This window comes from Pogoniulus pusillus, chromosome 16 (assembly GCF_015220805.1).
Source record: "Pogoniulus pusillus isolate bPogPus1 chromosome 16, bPogPus1.pri, whole genome shotgun sequence".
Classification (NCBI taxonomy): domain Eukaryota; kingdom Metazoa; phylum Chordata; class Aves; order Piciformes; family Lybiidae; genus Pogoniulus; species Pogoniulus pusillus.
Window position 1 is genome coordinate 9,794,508 of NC_087279.1, and position 27,613 is coordinate 9,822,120.

General features: G+C 36.6%; 1 protein-coding gene across 11 annotated transcripts in view; it reads right to left on the reverse strand.

Moving 5' to 3' along the window:
- Window positions 1-27,613, reverse strand: part of ATP2B2 (ATPase plasma membrane Ca2+ transporting 2) — a 398,492-nt gene that overhangs the window by 16,744 nt on the left and 354,135 nt on the right. For all 11 annotated transcript variants that reach the window (XR_010305183.1, XM_064156366.1, XM_064156370.1 and 8 more), the window contains 8 exons: window positions 27,329-27,508; window positions 26,174-26,261; window positions 18,878-18,984; window positions 17,533-17,724; window positions 9,244-9,457; window positions 6,443-6,654; window positions 6,098-6,205; window positions 2,258-2,440 (listed from right to left, as the gene is read on the reverse strand). Coding sequence is in view for 10 of the 11 variants with exons in the window: in XM_064156366.1 (XP_064012436.1) it covers window positions 2,258-2,440; window positions 6,098-6,205; window positions 6,443-6,654; window positions 9,244-9,457; window positions 17,533-17,724; window positions 18,878-18,984; window positions 26,174-26,261; window positions 27,329-27,508 (1,284 nt within the window). In the remaining variant the exon portion in view is untranslated. The remainder of the gene's footprint in view (window positions 1-2,257; window positions 2,441-6,097; window positions 6,206-6,442; window positions 6,655-9,243; window positions 9,458-17,532; window positions 17,725-18,877; window positions 18,985-26,173; window positions 26,262-27,328; window positions 27,509-27,613) is intronic.

Consider the following 27,613-nt stretch of genomic DNA (forward strand, 5'->3'; position numbering starts at 1 on the left):
ACATCAGAGGATTCTTGCAAATCCTCCAGCTCCCCAAGGATGCTACAGACATCCTCATCTTCTTCCATCAACTCTTCTTTAGCTGGCTTCCTGAGAAATGTAGTACAAGTGTATGAATTCATTTGGGTGGGCCACAACATGCAGCACATCAAAATGCGCTCAACTCAAGGTCCATCCAACAGTGGATATAATTTGGCCTGCATAAGTTCATCGCTCTCCAGTGGACACCTTGGAACTACTTTTGAACCTGTTGGCCCATTTCCTTTTTCATTATCATTCCACAGATGTGAAATGGATGTAAAAATCAAAGTCACTGAATAAACAAAACGGAGGGGGAAAAATCACAGAGGCCTCTTGGCAAGAGGGAAAGAATACATCCTACTAAAAGTATTTCTACAACTAAGAGCAGAAAGTAAACTAGAAGACGGATGTTAGCAAAGAAATATAATTAATGTTCATTTTGTTTTAAATAGTATAAAAGAATAATTATTTATCTGTGAATTAAGTGGATGAAGAACTAAAATCTAACTCTCAGACTAGAAAAGAATTGGAAGGATGTAATTTGGTTTTTTTTGTGCTTGTAGTTTACACTCACCACAACCAGAAAGACATCCTGACAGAAATGCCAACAGACAATACTCCTCCTATAGCCACCAGGAAAAAAAGAATGCACATTTAGAGGTCACCTTTTCATAAAGATCACCATTGCCTGGGCACTTGAACATTTTCTTGTTCATCACTATTACACTGCAAGAATTTGAATTATGAGTGCTCCTGACTAAACATAGTCAAGACACACAATCTCCAAGCTGAAGGTCCATATTTAATTACTTACCACAGAACTCTGGGAACCTGCCCAAACCCTTAATCTCTCTAATGGCTGTTTCCACACTCTATTTTTTTACTGTGTGAATACCCTAAAGAGACCCAACTGTCCTAGTCTCAGTTAATTGTTTCCCTTCATTATCTCTAAAGTATCTGGCCATCTCTTTCTCCAGAAAGAAATTCATCCATTATTATGTAGGAAAATGGAGAACTATAGCACCATAGAATAGTTTAGGTTGGAAAAGACATAGAAGATCATCAAGTGCAACCACTAAACCAGCACCTCCAGATCACCACTAAAACTTATCCTGCAGCACCACATCTATAGAACTTTTCAGCCTCTCCAGGGATGCTGACTCTATCACAATGCTTCAAAGGAGCATTGTTTATCTTAAATGGTGACAAGAATTGACATCTTCTGAGATTAAAATGTTCTTTGAAACATCCTTTGGAGAAAAAAAAAAATGCTTGATTATTCACCCCTTTTTCTTGTAAGCACCATGTAAAATATTCACTTCTGGTATGGCAAGTATTTATGTATCTTTCAGAGATGCTCTCTTCTACAGTCTGGCACAAATACTTGATCTTAGCAAGATAGAGAGACCTAGACCACTACAAAACATCATACTTCACTACAGCAAAAAAGGCAAAATAGTTCACAATTTTTTTCAGCACTGCAGGGCAGATTTCACTAGATATCCTTATCTGTACAATATTTAGCACCACAACTCAGTGCAAATATTTAGTATATTAAAAAACACCATGGATTTTTGTATCGAGCAAAACTGCATGGGGGGGAGGTTAAATAAAAACATATTCCTATAGAAGCATCCCTAGTAGCCAACACATACATTTCAGTATTTAGTGGATTCTTAGGCTCTCACTACTAAAAATAAATCCATCACCATGTTTTTCATTACTCAAAGGGAAAGAAAATTAATTCCTTTTAATAGTGAGAAAGCTATGGTTGTGTCAGAACAAAAAATATTTTTTTTCAAATGGTATTTTAGACTTGACAACTTAAATTATTTGATTATTGCAGAAGTGGCAGCAACAATAGATTTTTGACAAAATAAAGCAGTATACTTTTGAAAGCCTTTGTCACAGCTAGCATTTTCCAAGTACCACTATTTTATGAGCTGTCATCAATGAAGCAGAAAAGGAATGTCCATGCACAGTAGACTCAGATGAAGTATTCTTGCTTTTGCATACTATCATTTTATAGCCTTTCTCCTTTGCTATACACAGACCATTTTGTTCAGTTCACCTACTTCACTATTTCATATGTTTTTCAGTAACAGTAAATCAATTAGCAAGTACCATCATTCACACAGATAGACACACTGTGGCTTTCCTTATAACATTACCTTGCCTTGGTCAAAGATTAAGCATGTTTTTTTCTAGACTATGTGGGCATTTACTTTTAGCATACCTGGGTTTGAATTCTGTTGAGCCCTCTGAACCAAAGAATTTGTCCACGTCGAAGTTCTCTTTCTGCATGATCGATTTCCTCAACATCTTCATTGAGTTCTTCTTCAGGAACCTCCTCCTTCTCAGTGAGCCTCCCTGCCTCCTTTAAAAACTTTAGCCTACTTGTTGGGATGGTTGCAATGACCTAAAATTATAAAAAAGTACTGAAAACATAAGCTTCATTCAACAGCAACAGTTTAATAACCTGCTAATTAGAAAAGAACACATATTGTAATGAGAACTATGATCTTTCAGGAAAGCTAAGACAAGCACATTCATAACAGGACTTTACATTTACACAACTCCATTTTACCCCCAAAATACTTAGCCTACTATATAACCAATCAGCTTTACTTGCATTTTAGATCACATTGGCAATACAGAGCTATGGACCAAATTTAAAGCTGGGAAAAACATTGTTCTTCCTCAAAAACCTAAAAGAAGGAGGCATTTTAATGTAACTATTTAAAGAGAACTTAGCAAGATTGATGTTGTCGCAATTAGAGTTTGAGTATTTCTCATGACTGAAAATAATCTAATGTACGTTAATTTGAGCTAAAAATTAGTTGCATCTCATGCTTATAAATCTTGTTACACTGCACTGGTTCATCTATTCAGTATCCCTTTGTTAAAGCAAGTTGAAAACCTTTTCTCAGCATTTATGAGAGGTGTGGGTTTGACTGTCTTCTCATTGAACTTCTCATAAGGCTACCTATTACTCTGTGTCCTTATTACTAATAAATTCTGATTAAGTCCAACTGTCTTATTCTGTTTGTCCACCAAAGTGCTCCTTGGAAGTAATTCCTACAGAAGATGTCTAATAATCTTCACAGTTTGAAATACTGTAGTTAGACAATGTTGTACAACTACTTTAGATACACTTCAATGTTACCCTCTTATTGTCTCTGTTCTGATTTATTTTGTCATCCTGAATGAATATCTAGGTAGGTGTTAACTGGAACATATTGAATACTTCTGAAAAAACAAACTACAAAGTTAACCATCAGATCCATTTAGCTAAAAAGGGCTGTAATTGTCTTCTTTCTTTGTTTTTGTTTCAGCAGTGAGCAACCACATCTCTGAAGCCCGACTGTGTAAAAGATAAGAGACAGAATCTGAAAACTACAGCCAAGTTGGTGACGATACACCTTACATTTTGGAGAAAAAGGGATGGATACAGTGAAGAGGTGAAAGGCACCAAATATTTTCAGGATGAAAACGAACTCTTGAGCTTGCTGAGGGTTTGCTTGAACACCACAATCCACAAATCCAATTTTATTATAATATTTTAGAAGACAGATAAAAGCCCCAGTTTCCACACTACTGCAGAACCTTTTCAAAATGCATTTTGATGCTTGAAAACCACAACAGAAAGCTGGAAAATTAATGAACTGATGTGACATAAGCAAAGGCAGAAAAGGAAAAGAAAACAAAAGGTAAGTGCTAGTCATTTAAATACTTACTGAAACTCCTTCAGTTTTCAAAACACTAAAATGCCAACACTACAGAAAGAAGCTACTTGGTTGGGTTTGTTTGATATAAGATGAAACTGATGGCAATGAAGTACAACCATTACTTGGTAGTGATTCTGTGAAAAAGACTTATCTCTCCATCATGACCTGTCTCAGCTGGGCTAATAGATCCTGCTCTAAATCTTTTCTTAGGGTATTTACATATTTTTTCTGTTTGTTTGTTTGTTCATTTGTTTTCCACATCTGCAGACACTTGTCCAGTTCAGGACTCAGCAAACTGGACATAGACTAAGGAACTAACTAATATTCCCAGGAAAAATGATTGCAGTTTTTAAAAGTGATCACCAATTCTGGGAATGTAGCATGAAATATTTTAGAGAGACCTGGGTTTCAGAAGTGATGAGCACCTAGAATACTGTTACTCAAAGCATCTCAGATTGGCTCCTAGAAATTATGCCTTAAATCACTTCTTAAAATGTCAGCTTTAGTATCTCAACTTGGAAATCTTGATTAGTTTTGCTGGTTCACAAGAACAGCAGGTTCAGGAAGCTGATAAAACAAAGGCATAAAAATTTAGTTAGTGCTGAACTAGAATTAGTCATAGCAGGAGAGAAAAGGTGAGGAGGAAAAGAAGCCACCTATTCTAAAGGAAAAGTTTCTGTTACTGCATAGCTCCACAAAGAGAGGACTTGCCACAGACTGTAAAACATGGAAATATATAAATAATGCATTATTTTAGCTTATACTATATAGCTGAATACTGACCACAAGAATAATATCTCTTTTTTTCCCCGTCTGTATTTTCTTAATGTAAAATTGTAGTCTTTCCAGTGATAAAATGATTGAGATAGTCTAAACCAGTTTAAATATAATGCCTAGGCTCTGGCAATAAGGCTTGGGCAACTCTCTCTGTCTTTAAATTGAACAGGTGCTAACACCATTATTTGTTTTCTGTGGTTATGTAATAAGCACATATAACAAAATTTAGAATCCAGATTGCCCATTGATCAAAGGCAGTGGGAAGCTCTTCACAGCTGAATGATCAAACAAAACAGACAGGATTTTTATCCCTTTCCCTGCTTTACTTCCCTCCTCCTAATGCTGGTGCTTTCCAATCAGCTGAAAGCAACTCTTCTATTTCCAAGAACTGTCAAACTGATTTTAGATCTTCTTCTCACAAGGTCATAAATCAAATCCCATTTTCAGGTAAGAATTACAGTAGAACATTCTACTATGACAGTGGTGGTTTTCAGCAACACAGGCATTTAAAGTGTCATGACTGAGCTTATTTCTTAAAAAAAAAAATCTGAGGCCCAACTATTAGCCAGCATCTATTCATTGCAATTCCAACAGAACCATGCCAGTATTCAATTGCAGTTGGCAATTTCTTGCCTGTATATTCAGAGTGCCAAACTATCTGATCTTTACATCTGAGAAGCAAAATGTAACGTCATATTCTTCACATCTATTTTTTACTGTCATGTGGCACCAACTTCAAGACATCAATCATGTATTTGAAGCTTAAAAACACCTCTAAGCATTATTACTAACTTTGTACATGTGTTTTTTTTCACATTTGTACATAAAATGATAAGGCAGCATTTTTCCAATACTGATTGTACCTGAATAATCCCGTGATTTATATCGCTCATATTTGTTTTTACATCTATATATTAATTTATAACTGGCGAATGATGATGTAGGTTGTAGTACAATTTTAAAGCAACACATAAACTGCACTTTTCTGCAAATATTGTAGGAAAAAAGTCCTTTTCCTGTTATCCTCTTTTCCACCAGCTGCACACCAGAGTAGGTGGAGGAAAAATCACTGTGGGTGTATATCAAATGCACTGTACTTAGTTCTATTATCCAGTAACAAGGCCACCATAGTGACAGAATGGAAGTGTCTGCAGGGGAATGAGTGGGTTAACAGGGATCTGGAACCTCTTCTCACTTTTCATTAGTTTACCATAGCCAAACATATATGTGCTACATTGGGTAGGCCATCATGCATTTGTCCTTAGTATACTTTTTTTGTGACTAGAGGATTAGGTTATGAATCAAACATCTTTCCTGAAAAAGCCTAACTGAGGAAGACTTTGGTGATAGCACATCCTGCTTAAGAAAAGAAAAGATACAAAAATTAACAAAAAATCAAAAGGAACAGTGGGATAAATTCTCACTACTATACTATTCTTACGGAATTTAGAAAACACCCTGGATTTTGACATGTGTTAAACAGGAGAGATCATGGAAACAACAGTTTATTAGGATTAAGAACAATATCAGGTCTTTGTTTGCTTTATAAAAACATGTTCCTGAACACTTACCTGACCCCATACAAGCTCTCCTAATCCGATAAATACACACCACATCCACTGGTCAAGCTGCAGGGGAGAACAGCTAAATGGCTTTCCTCCGAACTGAACAATTACTATCTACAAAGAAAAGCAGAGGAGAAGAAGAATAAGTATTTTGTGGAGAAAAATTGAACAAAACAGAAATGTCCACCCCAGAAAACACAAGCCTCGTTAAAACAAACAAAGAAAAAGAAAACAAGACCCAAATAAAATATAAACAACCCCACCACAAAATCCAAAACAGTAACTTTCAGTCATATTTTACCTGAGATTTTACTTTGTATTTCTACATATTACAGCTCTGCTGGTCATTACCTGAATAGCAAATGTACCCAGTACAATAGTGCAAAATATGGGGTTTCTGAAGATGCCATCGAAGACATTTCTTTCGCCATGGATTTTCCGTGCATTGATCTCATTGAAAAGCTGCATCATGACAAAGGTGTTGAAGATAATGGTGTAATGCTCTGAAGGAGGAGAGTGAAGTGGTGCATTCCTCCCGCTGTCAATCTTAAACATTTTCTCACCTAAGTATAGAAAAAAAGTAAAGGTTTCCACTTGAATACATTAACCAAACTGAAATTTTATTTCCCTTGCTCTTTCACGCAATTGCCTCCTGTGCCCCTCTTAACAAGTTTTACTTCTGCACTTTGTATCAACATAGGCAGAATTTATAACACCAGTGAGCAAGAAACATCTAAAGTCTCCACGAAGAAGCTCCTTACATGGCAACTTCTATCTAATAACTCAGTATACCTATGCAAATGGTTTTCAGTAGTAGTTTTCCTCTAACCAAGTAGCAATTATTCTAAAATTCTTTCTACTGCACCAAGCACTTGGGACTACTGGCAGTATCTTTGTGATTTTCTACAGCAATCAGAAACAACTACTCCTCAGCAGTTTTTACCCATGGCATAAATCTTGATAAGCATGTTATTAAATACAAATAAAAACTTGAGTTTTTTAATGTCAGCATTATATTCAGAATTTGTGGGGGAAAAAAAAAAAAAAAAAAGAAGAAAGATTTTCTCCTGAGGCAGTTAATTCTATCAGGTGAGTTAGCAGTGAGCATTTTTTTGCCTTGGGATATGTGAGCAAGTTCATGTTCACACTGGTAGGAATAATAAGCATGTTTCCAAATAAAGCATCTGTCTTATAGTCTTTTGACAGAAAGTAGATTATGAGATCACAAATATATCAATAACACAATATGAGGCCACAAAATTTAAGCTGTGAGAAAGCAGATATTTTTAAGAAGATGATATATCTCCAGAGAGATAACTAAGTATTGGAAAGCATTCCCATTACTACATATAAAGAGCAAAGGAGAAAAAAACATAAATGAAATCAAACATATCATTTTACCTTTTATAGTTACACACACATACATATATAAACACATTATATCTATTTGCTTTCATTAAATACACACAAATAAAAAATATAAAAAAATAAGAAGTTTCCTCGCTGAGGGTGCCTGTCCTAAAGTCTCTCTTACTGCTTTGCAACACTCAATTCGCAAAGCAGAACATGCTGCTAATGTGGAATAGCAGAAATTAAACCTATAACTAGTTTTCCTTTCCAAACATGTTCCAAAAGGTGTTATAGCACATTAGCTTTAAGTTTATTATGCTTCTTGCTCAGCTTATGATTTGGTTTATACTACAGTTTGACAGAACTACACAGTAACTTCTGGATTTCTGATGTGTTTGATGTTTCTGAGGCATTACTGTTCAAACACCATGTATTTATTGCCACATCATTGAAAAAAATATAAAGCCTTCATGTATTAGTCTCTACAGAAATTTGCTATATTTTTAAATTTGTTGATATAAGTAATTCACGTTAATTCGGAAATCATTTATTGAAGCACTGAGTTTAGACTATCGTCTAACTGCAAAGCTGAGCCTTGTGGAGTTTAGAAATGAAAAGACTGTATATCTTAAACTTATCAGGAGATTGGTTGGGATGCATCCTTCAAAGTGTGCATGGGTCTTCCAGAGAGACAGAAGTCATTAGAACAGGGTCACAAAACCTGGTTTTCTTTCCATCAGAACTTCACATAAAGAATTTTAAACCATAAAACTCATTGAAAAGCCATCAAGTCCCCACAAAGTTCACAGAAGTTCTTATTCCAAGATTCATATCACATAAATTATCAAGACCTTCTGTACCATTTTTGGAGAGTCTGAAATGACAATTCCCTTAGACTCACTAGACATTCTCAAAACACACTGCAAGCCTCATGATACTAAAGCCCACCTCTCTTCAAAACTTGGCAATTATTTGGGTTTATATGTCTCCACTGCAAACAGACCATCTCCTCCTTTGAGCATTTCAAATAAGCTGCTAGCTTTTAGTAAGGTGGAGCAAGACTTTCAGAGCAGAGCTCAAAAAGCTTAAGGATTCTAAATTTACGTTTACAACTTCTATGGAAGTCTGTATATAAAGAAGAAAAAATCTAAGATGATGTAAATAATTTAACACTGAAGACAGTGACAAGAACACAACACCCAGTTGATAAAATTATCAGCCATTTCCACAGGTTAACCAACAAAATCTATTATTAGCCACTACCACTCCTTGCAGCAAGAAACGCTCCTCCTCCTTCCCTTCCCACTCCAAAATGAAACCTACACAAAGCATAAAAAGAAGAGTCCAGTAATCCAATAAAGGAGATTTTATTTTTCCCCTCTTAATATCCATTCTAGATATTTAATGAAAAAAAACAACAACGTAGTGTTATTTCTATACTTGCTTAGATACTTGCTTATCTAGACTACTTATATCAGCTATGGCAAACATCTTGTTCCCAATCAGAGCTTCTCCAGATTTTTCTTGTAGTTGTTTTTTGGGGTTTTTTTTGTTTGATTGATTGATTTAATTTGGTATTACATGCCTATAAAGATGATAAGTCTCAAAGTGAAATTTCACTGTATCAGAAGTAGGCCAGACACTGGCTAAAATGAACCTTGTAATAGAAAAACTATGTCATAGCCTACATTCTGTTAAGAGGTCAAGAAGCTCACTGATGTAGTTATACTTAAAGCGTTTCAACATTGGGGAATAAGAATTAGACTTCAAAACTAAGTAACAACCCTAATGAACTTTCTTACCGACAAAAAGAAGCGTAAATATGAGAGTAAGCTGATAAACAGCATGGCCCAGAATATTCTTCATCATGGTGCGGGATATAAGAGGTTTGTTCCTCCCATATGGCTTTCTGAGCAAAAGAGCTTCTGTTGGAGGTTCAGTGGCTAGCGCCAGTGAGGCAAAGGTGTCCATGATTAGATTGACCCACAACATCTGTACAGCTTTTAGAGGAGAGTCCTGTGGAGATAAATTAGAAAGTCACATATTTCCTAGAAAAATAATTGTTTTCAGGTCATTTACTGAAATTTCATTTTGTCATGTTTGACTGTAAGCAGTGATACTGAAGACAGGATACTGAAACAGATGGATCTTTGGTGTGACCTACCATTATGACCTTTCCTGTACTTCTTATTTGAGAAGCACAATGATCTGAGGCAAAATAAATTATTTCTCTACAGTCGTTTAAACCAGGAATAGTTACAATCACACAAGTTTAATTAGAGCATAAAATTAACACTATATAATACATATACAGTACTTCATGCACCATGCTTAAATTTTCAGCTGTACTTAGATAAGTAGGTAACACAAGTGGGGGTTTCTTTCCTGAAGGAAAAGTTATACCAAAATACCTCCTTTTAATATAAGCTACCTTGAGGGCTCTTTTTTTCAGAAAACAGATTGAAATTATTAAAAATCTATGAAAGAATTACTGAGATATTTTAATACCTCTTCATTAAAAACTTTTAGAAGGAGCAGACAATTTAAAAATTGTCTGATAATTGAATTAAACTATATCAAATGTACAAAGGTAAGGAAATTTTACTGGGTAACAGGATAGTATATTGGAAACTACAGAACTGGAAAGAAAATAATGCACTACTGCTCATCAGGATGAGGTATTTATTTTCTGAAGCAGATAACCAACCACTAGAAGGAGCTCCTTCCTCACTTAATTTGTGAAAGAGTCTATGGTCACAGAGGCCTTTAGATCATGCCTAAAAAACAACCAAAATTACGTAAAGAAAGCAAAGCAGTAGAGATCTCAGGAGAACTCTAGATGACTACTATGAAATTTCAATCTGTAATTCATTGGAGCAGCTGGAGATAGATGCAACTGCTTCAGTAGCCATATTGGGAAAAGTGAAGGCTCTTTTATCACAGCTAGCAGGATCCTAAGCCTTTATACTGAATACAAAGTGGGCAGCATCAGCAAGGTCTGCCTCTTGGTTCAAACAGATGGGTTTTATTAGGAAAATACAATCTCAAAAGTAATAATGTATCAGTCTGGTAGATTTGATAATGGGACTTAATCTACATTGTCAAAATCGGCAGATCAGAGCACTGTTTTCATGCATTGTATTACCACAGTGCTGCGGTAGTGAAAGAAACACATTTACAGAACAGCACACAAGCCAAATTAAAAACAAGGAAAACCTTCCTGAACTCTGTCCTTTTCTGAGCAGAATTAAGTGTTGAAGGATGCAATGTTTGAAGGGTTGAATGTTCATTTTTAATAAAATATTGTCAAATAATGAGGTCCAATACCCATCCCATATCCCAAGGTCATAGGGAGAACAAGTGGTTTGATCTCTTAGGGTTCTGCTTTATATTCCTACCCTTTCTTGAGATAAAATACTCTTCCTCTTGAAAAAAATATTTTTAGCAGCCCTATATGTACACACATTTTGATACATTTACTTAATTTTAAATACTTATTTTTGGCTTATTCAATGGGATGGAGAGAGCAACCTACTGTTTCTAAGTGTACAGGTTAGTTGCATCAGGAAATGGAGGAAGATCAGCATTAACAGATGCCTGACCTCTTGGTTATGGATTGCATTAACTGGGCTTATTTGGAGAATTCAGCTCACTTGTTTGACATGCAGCTGCAGAAAAAAAAAAAAAAGGAGCTCTTTGTTTTTAGAGGTGGCTAAAAAAACTAAAAGCAATCAGGATAAACTTCATTCCAAATTGAGAACTCATTTATTTTCATTTTTAATACATTAATGGCTCAAACAAGGCAAATACTTGCTCTAAAAGCAGTTGGCCACTAGGGCTCAGGAAGACTAGAGCTGGACATGGAATATACAGAAAAAGGTGTTTTCTACTGCAGAATTTTCATTGTCCTATTTTGACCTGTCTAGTTAACAAGTTTTCTTGAGAAACATTCTCTGCTTTGAGATGTTACAATAGCTGAATGCACAGGCTTCTCTGTCAATAAAACTGAATTTGTCTGTTATACTGAAATAGTCAAATATTCAGAGCCTGACGTATTCCTAGCATAATGAAAAGTCGGATTCTTTCAGTCTCTAAATCACACAACTGTAATTGGCAGTCATCAGTTTTGGCAACAACATGTTCTCACCATTTCACACTGCCAATCACCTTGGGTGGTTATGGTGCCCCTAATAATTATCTATTATTGGCAGTGCTACACTGCTCAGTCAAGTGTGAAAGCTCATTCTAAGCTGAAGCCAAAACATTAAATACACATTAGTCTGGGCAGGCAGTGGAATGAAATTTCCACTGCAACTCTATCTGATTTCTGATTAGTTGGTGGAAACTGAGGAAAACACTTATCAGCGAAGGAGCTTACTCTTCCATTACGAGTTTTAGTCAGTTATGCAAGTGGGATGCAAATGCAATGTTCTCTTCACTATAATGTAGCCACTTAACTGACTAGCTAATAATTCTTCATTCACTTTCTGAGAACTTTGGGGGCAGAAGCTGTTCAAACTGCAAAGCACCAAAAATCACCACTTATTTGTCAAATTTCTTTCCACTTGACCTTGGAATAGGTTAGCATTGGCCTAGAGGTAAAAGGAAAATGTCCCTTAAATCATCCTGGAAACACTTAAAAGTACAAATCGCCAAAGGCTGAAAATAAACTACAAATCATTTGTGACATGCAGAGCCTCACAAATTTTAGAGCTTGTTACTTTTGATTTAGATGACAAGCTGTAAGGGAATAAAAAGGTATTTTCACCCTTACCTCTCTACTCCCACTTGTCAAAGAACACATGCATGAATTCATAAAAATTAGCATTTTTGTTGAAGTAATTTTATACATATTAATGAAAAAAAAAAGCCAGCTCTCACTTCTGCTGCTAAATCACACTGTCTGCTGATTGTGTAGAAGTGGCATCCTCAGTTCTACATCCATGCCTCCAAGCCTTCCCAAAACAAAGCTAAACAGTAAATACTTCGATTCTATATTAGGGCTTTTTCAAATTTGCCAATGCTGTTATTTAGGATTTGCCAAATACAGTCCTGCAGTAAAACATTATAACCATGTAAATTACTGCCTTATACATGTAAGTATAGATCATCCTCATTTTTTGAACAAGATCTGTACAAACAATAAGTGATTCATGCAGTAGTTCATCGCTACAGTGCTTTTTAATTAACATTTAATTTTCCAAACATAATGTCTTACAGAGTCACTGTTTTCAGTTCCTAATGTCTGCTAAAACATTAAGTCTTTCTCAAAGTGCAAGAATAATAATTTGAATGTAAAATGTTAAAACAGAGTCTTTGTCTTCTCTTTCTTCAATGCAATCTTTTTTGAATAGTGCATTGCCTGAACAGTTGGAGATAAAATCTGGCACAGAGATAAACCTGCTAGCTTTATCATTCCAGTAAAAAGGTGTTTCCATTTGACTGAAATTCATTTTTATCTTTATTTTCTATATACCCAGATTATTTTTAATAGCTCCAAACATAGTCACCTACTGTTTACTGTTTTCTGGGTAAAATGTGTATGTTGAGGACAGGAAACAGGATGGAGCTTCTGTTTTGTAAGGCACATACAGAACTCATACAGAGTTGTGGAGCAACGACTCATTTGAAGAACAAAATTCACAACAATTGGAGGCAGAGCTCAAAAAACAAAACCAAAAAAAACCCCCTCACTGAGTCCCTCAAGGGCTCTGCAAAAACATTACTCATTCAATAAAGACAGAATAGAAGGGTTTGTGTCTCATAAATCCACTGGAAAAAGAAATTATTGGTTTAATCTGAGGTAATGGCTGCTAATAGAAAGAACAATTATAAGCAGACTGGTCAAGATAACCACACCCTGAATATTTCCATGAATTTAAAAGTATGCATTGGGCACAAGATAGGGAAGCAAGAGGTAAATTAATTAGATTAACTGAAAGAGAAGGTGAATTAATACAGCTGTGCTGCATTGTGCAACACAAGCTGCAGTGATGTGGAACTAGCAGAAGGAATAGTTGTGATCTCATTGATGGGTGTGGTGACCACAGTGGACACAAAATTAACAACACCTCTGCAGCCACAGATTGAGTGATCCCGACTCAGCTTTTAATCAGGCTTCTTTAAGCCTGGTTTTCTTGTGACCTAGATCTCAGAATGCTTTATGTAACTATTGAACCAAAGTACAAACATTCCTTAATGGTTGTAAATTTAGAACTTACACATGGAGCTGTTCTAAACTGAAACAGGGCTCAAAATAAAGTAATCACAGTTTAATTTTGGCAGCAGACATGTGAGCTTGTCAACAGGTGACATTGCAACTCCTGTGCTTCCTAGAATATGACTTCTGCCCCCTTAACATGACTTTATGCTGGGACCCATGACAGAGAACAGCAAATGTAATGTAAATAGCTGTGTAATAATATTTCAAATAGCCACTCCTCCTTCTTTATAGTCCCTACACAACATTGGAGCAGCATGTAAGCTCACATACATGTTGTATACATAGTTTATCATCTAATGAAACAGCAAAATAGAAACAGTATGTTTGGTAGATACTCTAACAGCGGCATCTTGCTAAAGCAGGCTTTGGGTAGACAAATAATAGAATATTTGCTTAAAATTAACAGAATTAATCTAGACAGTAGTTCTCTGAAGTGGAGTTGGAAAGGACACGGATCTTATTAAAGTAAAAAGCAGCAGATTCTTAAAATGGTGACAGGTTCTACCTAATATTTTTCTTAAGCCTCTCCATAGCACTCTTAAAGCGCTCTGGACCAAACAAATCAGCTCCTACATGGCAATGCATTCTCTGGGTGCTCATTGGAGGTCTAGTTCCACTCCTAATAGTACTCACACAGTTGGACCCTTTCATTAACATTGAGTCGCTGTGGTTTCAGCAGGAGTCCTACAGCAACGTGACCACATACACCTATCTCCATGTACACGGATGCAACAGCAGGATCCCAACTGAATAAAATTAAGCCTGCTTAGTTGCAAAGCACAAGCCAAGTATTAACAAAAATTAGTTCAAAGACAGGTTTTATTATCTTTGTACTTTCCTTAAACACAAACAGCAGAAACATCCAAAAAGTTGGTAAGGGTAGAAAAAGCTTCACACTCAAAACATCCCAGTATGCTGGTTCTGAATCATAGAACAGATTTTTAGAGAGGTGACATTAAGAAGCACAAAAGAAATGTTACTACCCACACAGAATTTTTCTCATACTAGATTTCACAAAATATCACCAGAAGGATAGCCTGTGTAATGGTCATCAACCTGCATATTGATTGTGGACTAAAATGATACTCTGTATGTCAAAGACAGCCAAAGTGACTGCCAACAAGCGAAGTAAAATGCAGTCCAGTAAAGACCTTCTTTATATTCTTTATATTTGAAGCTTGCATCTGTGTTACCTTTTGGAAACTATAGATTTTAGCTTTATTTGTTTGCTGAATTTAAATGTTTCAGTCAAAATAGTAATTTAAGAGCTATGTAGAGCTTTGCAGGCTTAGATGGATGTGTATGCATCTAGCCTGCTGTGTGCAAGATTTTTTGGTATAAATGCATGTTGTGCTAGAGCTATTTTCATAGCAACCAGAGGGTACAGAGTGTTCTCAAATGTAATTTTTAGTAAAGCATTTGAGCCAAACAAACATAATGCCCTTCCACTGGCTAGAATCTTTGAGTCACAGTCTAACAAAAAAATATTCATTTCTAGGGCAATATCCTTCTTGAATGAGACAGAACTGAGAGCTCCTTGAGATTATCAGCAGTCAGGCCATTAAGTGTAAATGGAACAACAACGGAAATAACTGCTGCATTTTCACTACAATTTCAATCCTAACTCCTTTCAGACTTCTCCTTCGGTCTGGCATTTTTACTGCCACGTTAAGGAATTGTGTAAGAATTATTTAAACAGGAATATAGGAATCTTAGGAGGATTCCTAGGAACAACACACTTGAAAGACTCACTGATGGTCTTCCAGATCATTGGGACAATATAAAAGTACCAGGCCTGATTCATATCTTTCTAGAAGCCAATTAAATGATCCAATGAATGAAGAAAGCTCCAGAATTAATAAGGGGAACACACATGCATTGGTTATGCACTACACATGCACTTAGACTTGATTTAAAATAATCTTTACACTAATTCAGCAGTGAATAGCCCCTTCAAAAATAAAATACAAATTCCTTAGCTGACAAATAGAATTTAGTCCCCTTCATGCTTTCATGAAAGAATCGAAAAAAAAATGCTGGACATGAACCAAAATTCCCAACACCACCTTAAATAAATATTAGTAGACAATGTCTGAATGTCCATAAACCAGGGTCTTAAAAGGAAGCACTTGCCTCAGTTCCATTTATGTTATTCTTGTCATGCTGTTGTTGGAACCTTTATCTATATCATTTTGTACCACTGATAAAAATCCAGGACTGACCTTCCAGAGTTTCAGTCCCTATTCACACACCTTCTGTTACCAGCAACAATCACTTTGCAGCTGAGCATATTCTCAGTATTCTTGGAAATATTTCCCGAGGAAAAACAAAAAGTTACTCAGCTTCTGCCATAGCATCAACAATTGTTGATGTCCCAGAGGACAGGCTCAATTGTGACCACAGGGCATCACCAAGACCTGGGCACTACGCGGTAAGGATCTGGCACTTGGCAGCTTATCATGTGTACTCCTCAGAGAACAACTGAATTGAGGTTTCAGCACTCCCATTGTAGAGAATAAAACAGTCATTTAATTTGTTAAGATCACTTTCCACTTGCTTCAGGAACAATCATTTCTGATTCCACTGAGAATCTCAGCCCTAGCACAAGCCTCAAAGGAGCTAAATAAGGACAGCTGTAACTACCCAGCTGTTGCATGGTGCTAGCAGAAGCTGGGAACTTGCATACTCATTTCATGCAAGACAAACAAAGCCTCTAAATGCCAGTCAAGATTCAGGAGAAGTTTGACCTCATGGTTTTGTAAAGGTACATGGGTTTCTGGTTTCAAGGATCAATTCCATGATTACAATGTAAGTTTACCCTGGATCAGAGCTAATGATTTATTCATTGCTTTGCTTAGGTGTGCATGAGGTGAAATTCATCTGTTGAAACAAGTATGAGCATCCATATGATGCTCAACAGAGGGAAGCGTCAGCTTTCCCATAGCATGTCTTAATCGTAGGAGGCCTTTTGTAACAGCACCTGTGTGCAGCATCTGAAATACACATTATTTGAAGGATTGACAGCACTGCATACTGCTTGTCTTCAACATCCTTAATTTTCTAATGAATGACAAACCCTCATACTGTACTAAATGCATCCTGTTTCTTTCTAGGAAAAATAAAGCTTTATTTTATTAATCAAAAAGCAGTCATTTGAAGCAGGGAAAGTGTGGCTTACTCCAGATGTGTTTTTTCATAAAGCAAATGCTGCATGTCTTTTATAAAGACATGTTGCACATACACCAGGACTGCAAAGATGGATTCACGTTGGGAGAGAAAAAGAGATCAATGCCCAAGTGTATGTGCCATTTAATTGGCTTGTCACTTGCATCTGCTGTTAAAAAGAATTGCCTAAAAGCAACAAAACAGTTGTATCAGTCAAAAAAGCTCCCTTCCTGGGATTACTTCTGTGTGTCTGTACTGCTCTCCTGAAAATAATTCCATTCCACAATCCAACAAAAAATATATACTTAATAGTAAAATATTCAGAAAGGAAAAGGCAAAGTTGTATCACCTCTTCCTTCTCCCAGTCTCTGCCACTTTCTGCCCTATCATCACAGGCTCAGTCATGACCATAATATGTAATCAAAATCAGGGAACTGGATAGAGGCAGCACAAAAATTAGCAGCTCTTAAATGCAATTAATTTCCAGGAGAAAATGGATTAGTACACTTATGTCAACAGCTATTTTATATTTAGCAGCTTGATCTTAAATACACTCTTAATGCTAAGAAGAATTTCAGAAAGCTGACTTGCTGTTGGACAAAGCAAGAATCAAATTTAAACCACCATTACATCAAAGAAAATGTAGCTTGGCAGGATTTAGCCTCATACTTCAAGCAAGATGCCTTGCTGAAGTTACCCTCACCTGGGTAATGCATGCACCAGTGAAAGCCACAATCACAGCCACAATGTTAACAGTGAGCTGAAACTGCAGGAACTTGGAAATGCTGTCATAGACGTTGCGTCCCCACATCACAGCCTTCACAATGCTACTGAAATTGTCGTCTGTTAGGATGATATCTGAGGCTTCCTTTGCAACATCTGTTCCAGCAATACCCTGGAAAAAAGAACAGTGAAAAAAATCACTTGCTAGGAAGTACAAAGACAGGTATAATACAAAACTTCATAACTCATTCAAGTCCACAGTTATACAGAGACTTCCCAGCACTCCCAGTAGCTGCTGAGGATATTCTGCATTTTCTGTCTCCTAGGAAGTTAGCTCATTTGGCCTAGTTTTGAAAGTGAATGAGGACACAGAAAAGGGAATTGATAGAGAGCAGTGGAATTCATGTGATGATAGTTTTGAGTGTTTTAAATTATCAGCTTAATGACTACTGATCCTCTGAGTTATTTTTATCATTGATGATATTTTATTAATAGACATGGACAGAATTGCTATCAAAAATTAGAGCTATGTATCTTAATATATAGTCTAGTACATATTAATTCCTTCAGATTCAGTGTATGTATCGTTACAGTTACTAATGGATTTTGCCAAAGCAAAATAGTACTGCTCTATTGAGAAAAACACAGAATTCACCTTACTGTATTGGCAAGGGATTCTGCAAATAGCAAATAATCACCTTAGACAAAATATTGGAAAACTATGAAACAAGCAATATGAGTTAATCTTAAAATCGTAGAATCATTTCAGTTGGAAAAGATTTTTAAGATCATCAACTGCAATCATTCCCTAACTCAGCCAAACCTGGTGCTAAACCATGTCCCTCACCACCACATCTGTGTGTCTTGTACACACCTTCAGAGATGGCAATTCAAACACCCATCTAGGCAGTCTGTTCCAGTGTTTGAGAGCACTTCCAAGGAAGAAATTTCTGCTAATGTTCAACTTAAACCTCCTCTGGTGAAATTTCAGGCCGTTTCCTCTTATCCTGTCACTCATTACTAGGGAGAAGAGACCAACACCCAGCTCACTCCTTTCAGGTAGTTGTAGAGCCAGGTCTCCCCTCAGCCTCCTTTTCTGCAGACTAAACAATCTCAGTTCCCTCAGCCACTTCTCAGAAGTCCTGTTCCCCTATCACAGTGGATCTAACCCAGTAAACTAAAAGATTCTGTAACTCAGCAATTCCAATATGTTGCTTCATTGACATAAAACAGCTAAGTAATTTTCCCAGCACTTAATTAATACAAAAAAATTCACACCAAATTTGTAATGGCACAAACACCAAGAAATATGCCCAAGACTATACCATTGCAAAGCCAACATCAGCTTTTTTAAGTGCTGGTCCATCATTGGTTCCATCACCAGTCACAGCTACAACCTGTCTCTGTTCCACCTGTGTGCTGTCAATAATCCCTGCAAAAAAAATATGTATATGAGTGTGTATACATACATACAGAAAAAAATAATTAGCAAGACAAAAATTCCCTCTAAAAATGGTAGGGTTTGTGTAATGTAAAGTACATAATATCACAAAACGCTTACAGATTAATATTACAATTGATTTTAAAGGAAAACAGTGTCATTGCTACTATTCACTACTGGAATCTTCCACCTTCTGCCTCACCAAAACTTGCATAGACTTCAAAGGGAATGAGATCAGCTCATTATGTTCCTTTGGAAGATTTCTACTATTCAAAATTAAGTGCCACAGTAAACCCATTTCAGGCCAACTCCCTGATTAAACATCAGTGGAAAGGATTTGCCAGATTTAAGTTCATGCTTAAAGCTCTCCTAAGCTGGGTCTGAACTGCAATATCTGCTTTACTGGGATGCCTTCCAGCAATCAGTTTAACCTAAGGATAACAAATGTCAGTGACAAATTTTATTTTGCTGGAGTCCAATTAGCATTTTAACAGACTTGTTCATTTCTGCCAAACAATGATTAAGAAGATCTAAAAGAATTCTTTAAATTCTGGAGCCAAACATTTTAATAAATAGACACAGCAAAATAATTTCTGCTTTCATTGTGAGATCATTTGAGAAAAGATAGCACTTTTCAGTTGGTGACTCAAGTTTCATCCAACTAGCCTGGAGGGAAGTATTTTTGACTTATGCAGATGGGCAAAGAAAGGAGAAGAATAAAGACTTTTTCTTGGGTTACAGAGGCAGCCCTGCTTTTTAGTAGGATGAGGCTCTTTCTTCACTCATGTTTTCATTTGACATAACATTCCATTTGAATGTGAGTCCAGAACACAGTCTTGTTGTGCTCAAAATGGCACAAGGCTAGAAGAGCATCTCTTCATATTAATAACAGAGAGGAAAAAATGACAAAATTTTACACAAAGTCATAACCTCTAAAAACAATTATCAGCCCCTGCCTGGTATGAAAAGCTTTCATTCTATGATGGAAAAAACATAACTCACATATCTGATAACTAACCTGAAATAGGAAATTGCAGATTATAGAGCAATAGCTGCCTCTTGGCAAGGTTCAAGCTTATCAGGGCCCCAGAAGATTGCAATGCAGTATGGAAGCAGTGAGGGTCTTGTACTTTTTGGTCTTACAAAAATCAGAAAAATCCTATTCACTTTCCACTGGCAGTATGAACTCAGATAAATACACATTATTCTGATAAGATCCTATAATTAGAGCTTCAATTTGTTGAGGTGATTTGCCTTTGATGTTACTAAAAAAACAGGGACATCAGCTGCTATTATTGTTAAAAGCATTTATCTTGGTCTTCCCTTCTTGTTATTAACATATCCTTTGATGTTAAATTAGTAGTTTAAGATTCTGAAAATATTTGTTGAAATCTCTGACATGTTACAGTATTAACTGCACCAAACAGGTAGATAGCATTCTCTCACAACTGCATTCCAAGTGGGAGCACAACCCAAGTCAAGTTGAAGAGGCTCTAACAAATGAGATCCTCATAAACAGTGCTCTGTCAATGACTGTACTACCAGCAGCCCTGCATCCAGTCTGTTACTGGATGCAGCTAAGTAATTGCCAGGGCTTAGTAATGGTTCAAAAGGTTTAATAGTAATTTTTATCCTTAAAACCAACCTATGCAGCTGGGATAAACCCAGCAGCCTCCAGAGCACAGAACTGCATAATCAGCAGTCATGGAAAAATAGAGAGAAAATGGTCCTGGCTATCATCAGCATCTCAGCCACATCCCTTCATCACAGTGACCACTGCTAGTGTCATCAAAAATACATCGGTGCATGGCACAGCACTGCCAGGATACACTTCTGTGCAGTTCATAGGAAGAGAGAATATCTTTTGGAACTTTCATTTCTATGTCAGACAAATTCCTAAACTGGAGCAGCAGTGATTATTTGGATCAGAGGATTTATCATAGCTGTACTTACACCCCCTGACTCCTGTAGGCTCTCTTTAATCTGTTCCTCCTCTGCTCTTTCCCACATTTCTGAGTACTTGTCTTCTTTCCAGCACTACTTCTTTCCTAATCACATCTACTTTTACTTAATTTCTTTTGTATCATTCTGTTAATAGTGTGATAAGGCTTTTTTCTCAAGACTTTTCTCCACAGTTGAATAATAAATCTGTATAGATTTTACACCAGTAAATTCCTACTGATTGTTCTTTCTCTCTCTGCAATCTCAGCGTCTGGAGAGCAACTGCTTCAGTGATCAGTGAAGAATGTAAATAAGGGCATGACCTGACAGACTGCCAGTACAGAGAATGCCCATTTTTCTAATATTCACTGGCCTTTCCACTCAATCAAACCAGATAAAAAGAAGCCTCAGTATTACTAAGTCATGTCTAACATCCAGGAGATTTCTTCCAAATAAACTCCTTTACTCCAGCTGAGTGCTTACATACAGTAATTTAATAAAAACAGGTCTGCAAAGTATGGCAGGGGAATTTCTCAATTCAGCAAAGCTTCCTCCCACAACAGCCTTTGCTTTCATTGGTCTGTTCCCTCATTTTAAGCTGTTTGGCCACAACTTTCCTCTGTCAAAAATAATTTCATTGAACGGGCAGAGGAATACACCTAGGGCATTAGAGTGTGTTCCACACATGTGCTGCTGATGCTGCAAGAATCTGGGGAGCAGCCATGTAGCTTGTAGAAGGCTTAAGTTATTTCCAGAGCAAGCAGCTCATTTATGACGAGGGAAAAGATGATGTTTAAAACAATTCTGTACAGCTTTCAAGAGCTAGCTTTCTATAAGTGGTACAGCACTGCACAGAAAGCTGAAAGTGAAGCACAGCCTGGATCTTCTACCTTCCTACCATCTGACATTAAGCAGGTATTAAATCAAATGCACTCAGGATAATACTATAAAGGATATTAATCAACAATGTGTCTTCCATATCTTTTGCAAGGAGCTATCTGTATCCATGGCTCAGATCAAAACCATCAAGTATAGCCTGAAGTTCTCCCTTTACTGTACAACAAATGCCACTTCATTTAAATAATTCTTACTTGCATTGGCACCCTTAAGAGTTTCATCAGTAAGAAACTGTTGGTTCTGGGAGGAAAAAAAAAAACCTGCTTTAGATATTTCTTTCTGCCTCGACAGATTAATTAAGCACATGCAGACAGGAAAACCTTAGCTACAGCAGAGCATTTCAAAGCTGCACCCCAGTTCAGGTGTCACTGAAGCAGTAAAGCTGATCATCTCATGTGCTTACACATTTATATTTCTTTGACAAGCTAAACAGATAGATGTAGTAATATATATTTATAGCTATGTTCTGTTCAGATTAGCTTTTAATATTTCCAAACTTTTGAAGCTCCCTCTTAATTTATCAAGAATTTTATCAAGAATTTAGGCAGTCCATCTGAAAGAGAAAATTTAATTTCAATTCAGTAATGTGCTTAGGTATATGCAGGAATAGATCTTAGAGGTTAACGTAAAAGTGTTATGGATACAGCATGACAGACAAGATAGGTAGTTCTTACATGAATAGCACTCCATAAAGTTGATGATATTAGAATGGCAGAGAAGCACGTGGCTAAAATGCCTGGATCTAAGTACAAAGTACACACTAATGTGCTTTGCAGGCTGAATCTCTAGGGAGGAGCCTTGAAGGCATCAGTGCCTCCCAAAGAGTTACACTTCACACAGACTAGAGAGACCTAAATAGTATTTACAAAGTATAAAAATCTAGATTTAAATGCACCGTTCCTTGCTGCTTTATTTTAACTACTTTTATGTTCTTCAGGGAAGAGTAGGTTGAAAATTACTTTTTACATTGAGGTACAGGTCATATTTTCATATTTCTTCATATGAATTTGAATGTAAATAAATATTACATTTCTCTCTCCGATGGAAATCAAAACCACTTGCAGTCTGCAACATGTTGATATTTAATTTCAGCCATTTCAATTAATACGACTTCAGATGTTTTTGTTATTGTAACTAGTCTCAGGGCATTGATGAGGTCATGAATATAAAATCATCCCATGCCAGAACATTTAAATATTTTACTAATTAAGGGCAATTATTAAAAATATTATCTTCTTTAAAGCTCCTTCTCTGCTTGTTACTAAATCACCATTACATGAATTCTTTTTAGTAACAAAGAAAAATAACTCCAGTCTATTTTAAACATAATAGAAAGTAGAGCTTTCTGAACTAGTATACTGAATATTTGGCTGACCTTTTTTATACCTTCTCTTAAGAAAATATTTCCCATCAGAGCTAAAGAGTTACCTCCCATAGTATATTTTTTAATTCAAGTCTTACAGTAATAGCATTACAAGGACACATAAGTATAATTTATATGCATTTTCACTTGTTCTGTTTTGAAAGAGGGTAAAAAAATATGGCCTAATACCAATGAATGTCATAAAATCCATACAAAATTTTATTCCAATTGGATTGAAATATCTCACATTTGTGTTTCACAGAGAGTTTGTGATAATAAACCATTTTGACTTCTTTTTCCAACCTACCTCTACTTCAAAGCTATAAATATTTGAGAGGAACTGTCTGCCCAGTCTGAAATGCTGAACTGTGCCTTTCTCTGGTCCCTTTGCAGTAGTAAAAACAAAAACACAAAATAAAAATGATCCTTTTGCTGGGTGGGATTGTGCTATGTTAAGGAGAAAAAAATATTCCCTCCAGCAGCTGTGTGTCATTAAAAATTAAATATAAAAAAGTTTATTTTGTGATGTGTGTTTTTACCCTAGAGCAGATAGAATACATCAAAGAAGAGAAAATCCTCTTGATCCCTCAAGTGTCTGAGAAAAAACATAACATTTTAACAAGAGGCCCCAAAACTAGTGAACATTTAAATAGTTTCTTGTAACTTTTAATGGCCCTTGGAGTATTACCAGCCACAAAATTCCATCATAATTTTCCACAGACTTCTTCTCGAACTTTGTTAGATACTTAATTACTCTTTCATTTGACCTTGTCACATCTTTGAAACGTTAGTTGTATTAGTTGCATAAGTATTGAGTTGTAGTAAATAGCCTTCAGATTGTCAAAGCACTTATGCTATAAAACAATAATTTGTTGCTTATTTTTCTTTGGATCTTTATTGACTTCATCTTGTCTGGCAAAGGTTTCCTTTTTCTCTTAAGGGAAAATCTGGAATGATTCAAATGAGTACTCCCACGGGACTCATTTAATCCGCTTAATGAAGCACAAATTGTTGTGTGTTTCTGAAACAAATAATCTATTAGGCTGTACAAGTCATGTTCCCTAAGAGCTGGAAGACATTACTTTATATGCACCAGGGAAGTGTGCAGACCTAGCTAAGTTTGTGCTGACCTGTGGAGCTAATAATTATGTTGCCCAAGCCAAAGGTCTCCAAACCTTTTTAATCTTGAACACTTCCCGGTAAAATCTCTGAGCAGACACTCACAAAATATGTACATTATTTCTAAATTTTACGTATCATAGTATCTTTTGGGTTGGAAAAGATCTTTAAGATCATCAAGTCCAACCATTCTCTACCTCTACCAAGTCTGGTGCTAAAACATGTCCCTCAGCACCACAACTCTGTGTCTTCGAAACACCTGCAGGGATGAAGATTCAACCATCTCTGCTATTATATGGACGTTATAAAACATACATTGCAAAAGGATGAGATGGATAAGAAATAAACACTACTTTTAAAATAGCCATCAATTTAATAATGGTAAAAATACTTTCTTCCTGCACTCCAGTGGACTCGCTTGAGTTGTGTGCACCACACCTGGGAGACCACTGGTCTGGATATTGTTCACCGAGGCTAAGTAACAACAGAATGTACCCAGCTCCTCCTCCATTCTCCCTCCCCCATCTTAGTTGTCCTGAATGATCCTTGCTTCCACTACTCTTCACATAGGCTGTTCCTAATCCCAAAGCACCCAACTGATCCAGTCTTCAAAGTGACAATGGAACTTTTGCTCCAGTCACTTAGGCACTATGTACAACTGCACGCTGCACCAAAAACCTTTGTAATCAGTTAGACATGGAGCCATATCAATAACACTTTGCCATACCAAAAGGATAGATCCAAAAATTATTCTCTATTGTAATATGAATTATTATTTGACTAACACATTCACCAACTGAAAACATGTAACTGATGGTTGAATCTTATCTCGGATTGTAGCTCCTCCAATAACTGCTAAGAAGCATCTCTCCAGGCTTTCTACTATCTTAGCAAAACAGTCCAGTTCTTTCTTCATCAGAAAGCCATCAACTACAGCTATCTACCAATGTGGCTTCTGTCTGCGTTGGCCCCTCATCTTACAATAGCCAAAAATGAAGTTACTTCTGATCTGAAATTTCCTTATTTCATCAGCTGTCTTTTAAATGTGAGCTTCAAGGCCAACAGATTAAGCTTTCAAGTGATCAAGGAGTGAGTTATAGAGGCTTTGTAGAGAAGGTTTTATAAAGAAATCTGCAAACAAATTTTTCTTTTATAGAGCATTCCATCTGCAGACAGCATGATAAGAAAATATGACCCAGACAGTGCTGTTTTTATAGGACAAAAACTGGCTTTTGAAATAGGGCCAGAAAACTTGAGGAAGCCAATGTAAGCCATATAGTTAGTGAGCCTACAGGAAAACAGAATTTTGAAGAGGGCAGCTCCTGGTTACACGATCTCAAATAATGGCTATTGCATCATGAAAAGGTTTTTTATCTTGGAATACTCTAAAAGTAATTGTGGGGAACAGATACATTTGTAAATGACATTGTTCTTCTTTTCTTTATAAAGAGGCACAGGGAAAGACTTACAAAATCTACATCCTGTTTATATGAAGAACAACTGACTTCCCAATGTTTTCTCTCTAAGCAGCAAACACATTTTCTCTACCCAGCTAGGGCTTTGTTTTATTCCAATTAAAAGCCTCAAGGCAAATGTAAGATTCACTATGTTTCCTTCCAGACATATTATTATATTTCTGTTCTTCCTGCCAGGCAGTTTCCTACTATATTCCATGTGAAGGCTCAGGTAGAACCCAAACACAAGAGAACTGGTTTCAGAGAAATTTCCTTGGTGTATAGAGATGAAGCTAAAGGTAACAACTCAGGTATAGTTGTTTTCACAACACAGATGGTGTGCTTAGCATGCTTCAATAGCTGTGTCAATCATATTCATACACACATGGAAGCAGTACACACGCACCTTTCACCAGAGTGTGCTTGTCCGTGGGAGATGAGCGAGCAAGCACTCGAAGCTTTGGCCAGATTTTGTCAATCCGCTCTTGCTCAATCTGAGGAAGAGGAACACACAAAAAAACCCACCTAAAACAGGGAAGCTGTTAGGCTGTGATTAACAAAATGCAAAACATATTTGTGTCCACATGTCAGATGACTGACTTCACTACTCTGCTGCTCTTCTCCAAAAAGCAGAGAAAAATTACAGTAGCCCTTGACACTGCAAAGGAGGAATGATCCAAAAAGGCAACTTTCTATTACTACCAAAGCTCAGTTGTTGGCTAACATAAGTAAATTTTGCCATAGTATCTAATCAGCCTTTCTTAGTATCTTTATGAACAATTCCACTCACACTCATGACTCTAGGTAAAGGACAGTGGATTTCTCAAAGCTGATCAAACATGATTCTATGATAATTCTATATTCACAAGTAGAGATTTATTGCTCTATCCCACACTTGAATTCAAGTTCTTCATTTTGGCATCAATAATGCCAGGATTTTCTTTGTACACTAACAGCAACAAGGACAAACCCATGATGTATACTAACATTCCCAGGATTCCATTAATCAGTCAATGTAAGGAGTAAATAGCTGTGTTTATTCATTAACAATGGAAAAGATACAGCAGCGTTTACTTATATAAAGCTGACTCAAATAGTCTGTGTGTTAACTTCATCTTTTATGAAGAGCTGATAATCTGAAGACTAGATTAAGTTATGCAAATAATTAGAGTGGCTATAGCAGTACATCAGCTAAAGTGGCATAGAGAAAGGAGAGGAGCTGGTTCTCTTTACAGGTCTCATTTTTATGAGACAGACTTGCAAATGGCTGTTGATCTCTCCTCTCATCCCTGTTAACAAACTTGCTCCAATGTTACTTTTGATTTCTTGCAGACTGTGCTGTGGTTCTAAATGTGCTGAATTAGGCAAGTGTTAAACTGATAGTGGCTCTATCAGTGGCTCTATCTCAAGATGAGACTTTTGCTGGGATTTTGAATTGCAAAAGGCTACAGCTTGAAAGATGCAGCAATCTCTCCAAGTAGCCTTTACTGACACGTGGCACAGGAGAAACACTGCAGTGTCCTCATCTATTTTTTAATATCATATCTACAATATGAATTACCTCTCCCTTCTCATTCCGGATCCTTCTGTTAAACTCTTTCCCCTCGAGGCAGAGAAAGTCTTCTCCTGGATGAATGATTCCACATTTTATGGCAATGGCACGTGCTGTATTGATGTTGTCTCCAGTAACCATGCGGACTGTAATCCCAGCTCGCTGGCACTTTCTTATGGCTTCTGGGACCTACAAATGCAGTATATTGGGAAAGAAAATTCCTAGATAAGAAATCAATGTAAGTCAGGTGTTCTCAATCAGAATGTTTTGAGGCTAAGAAATTCAGGAAGCAAA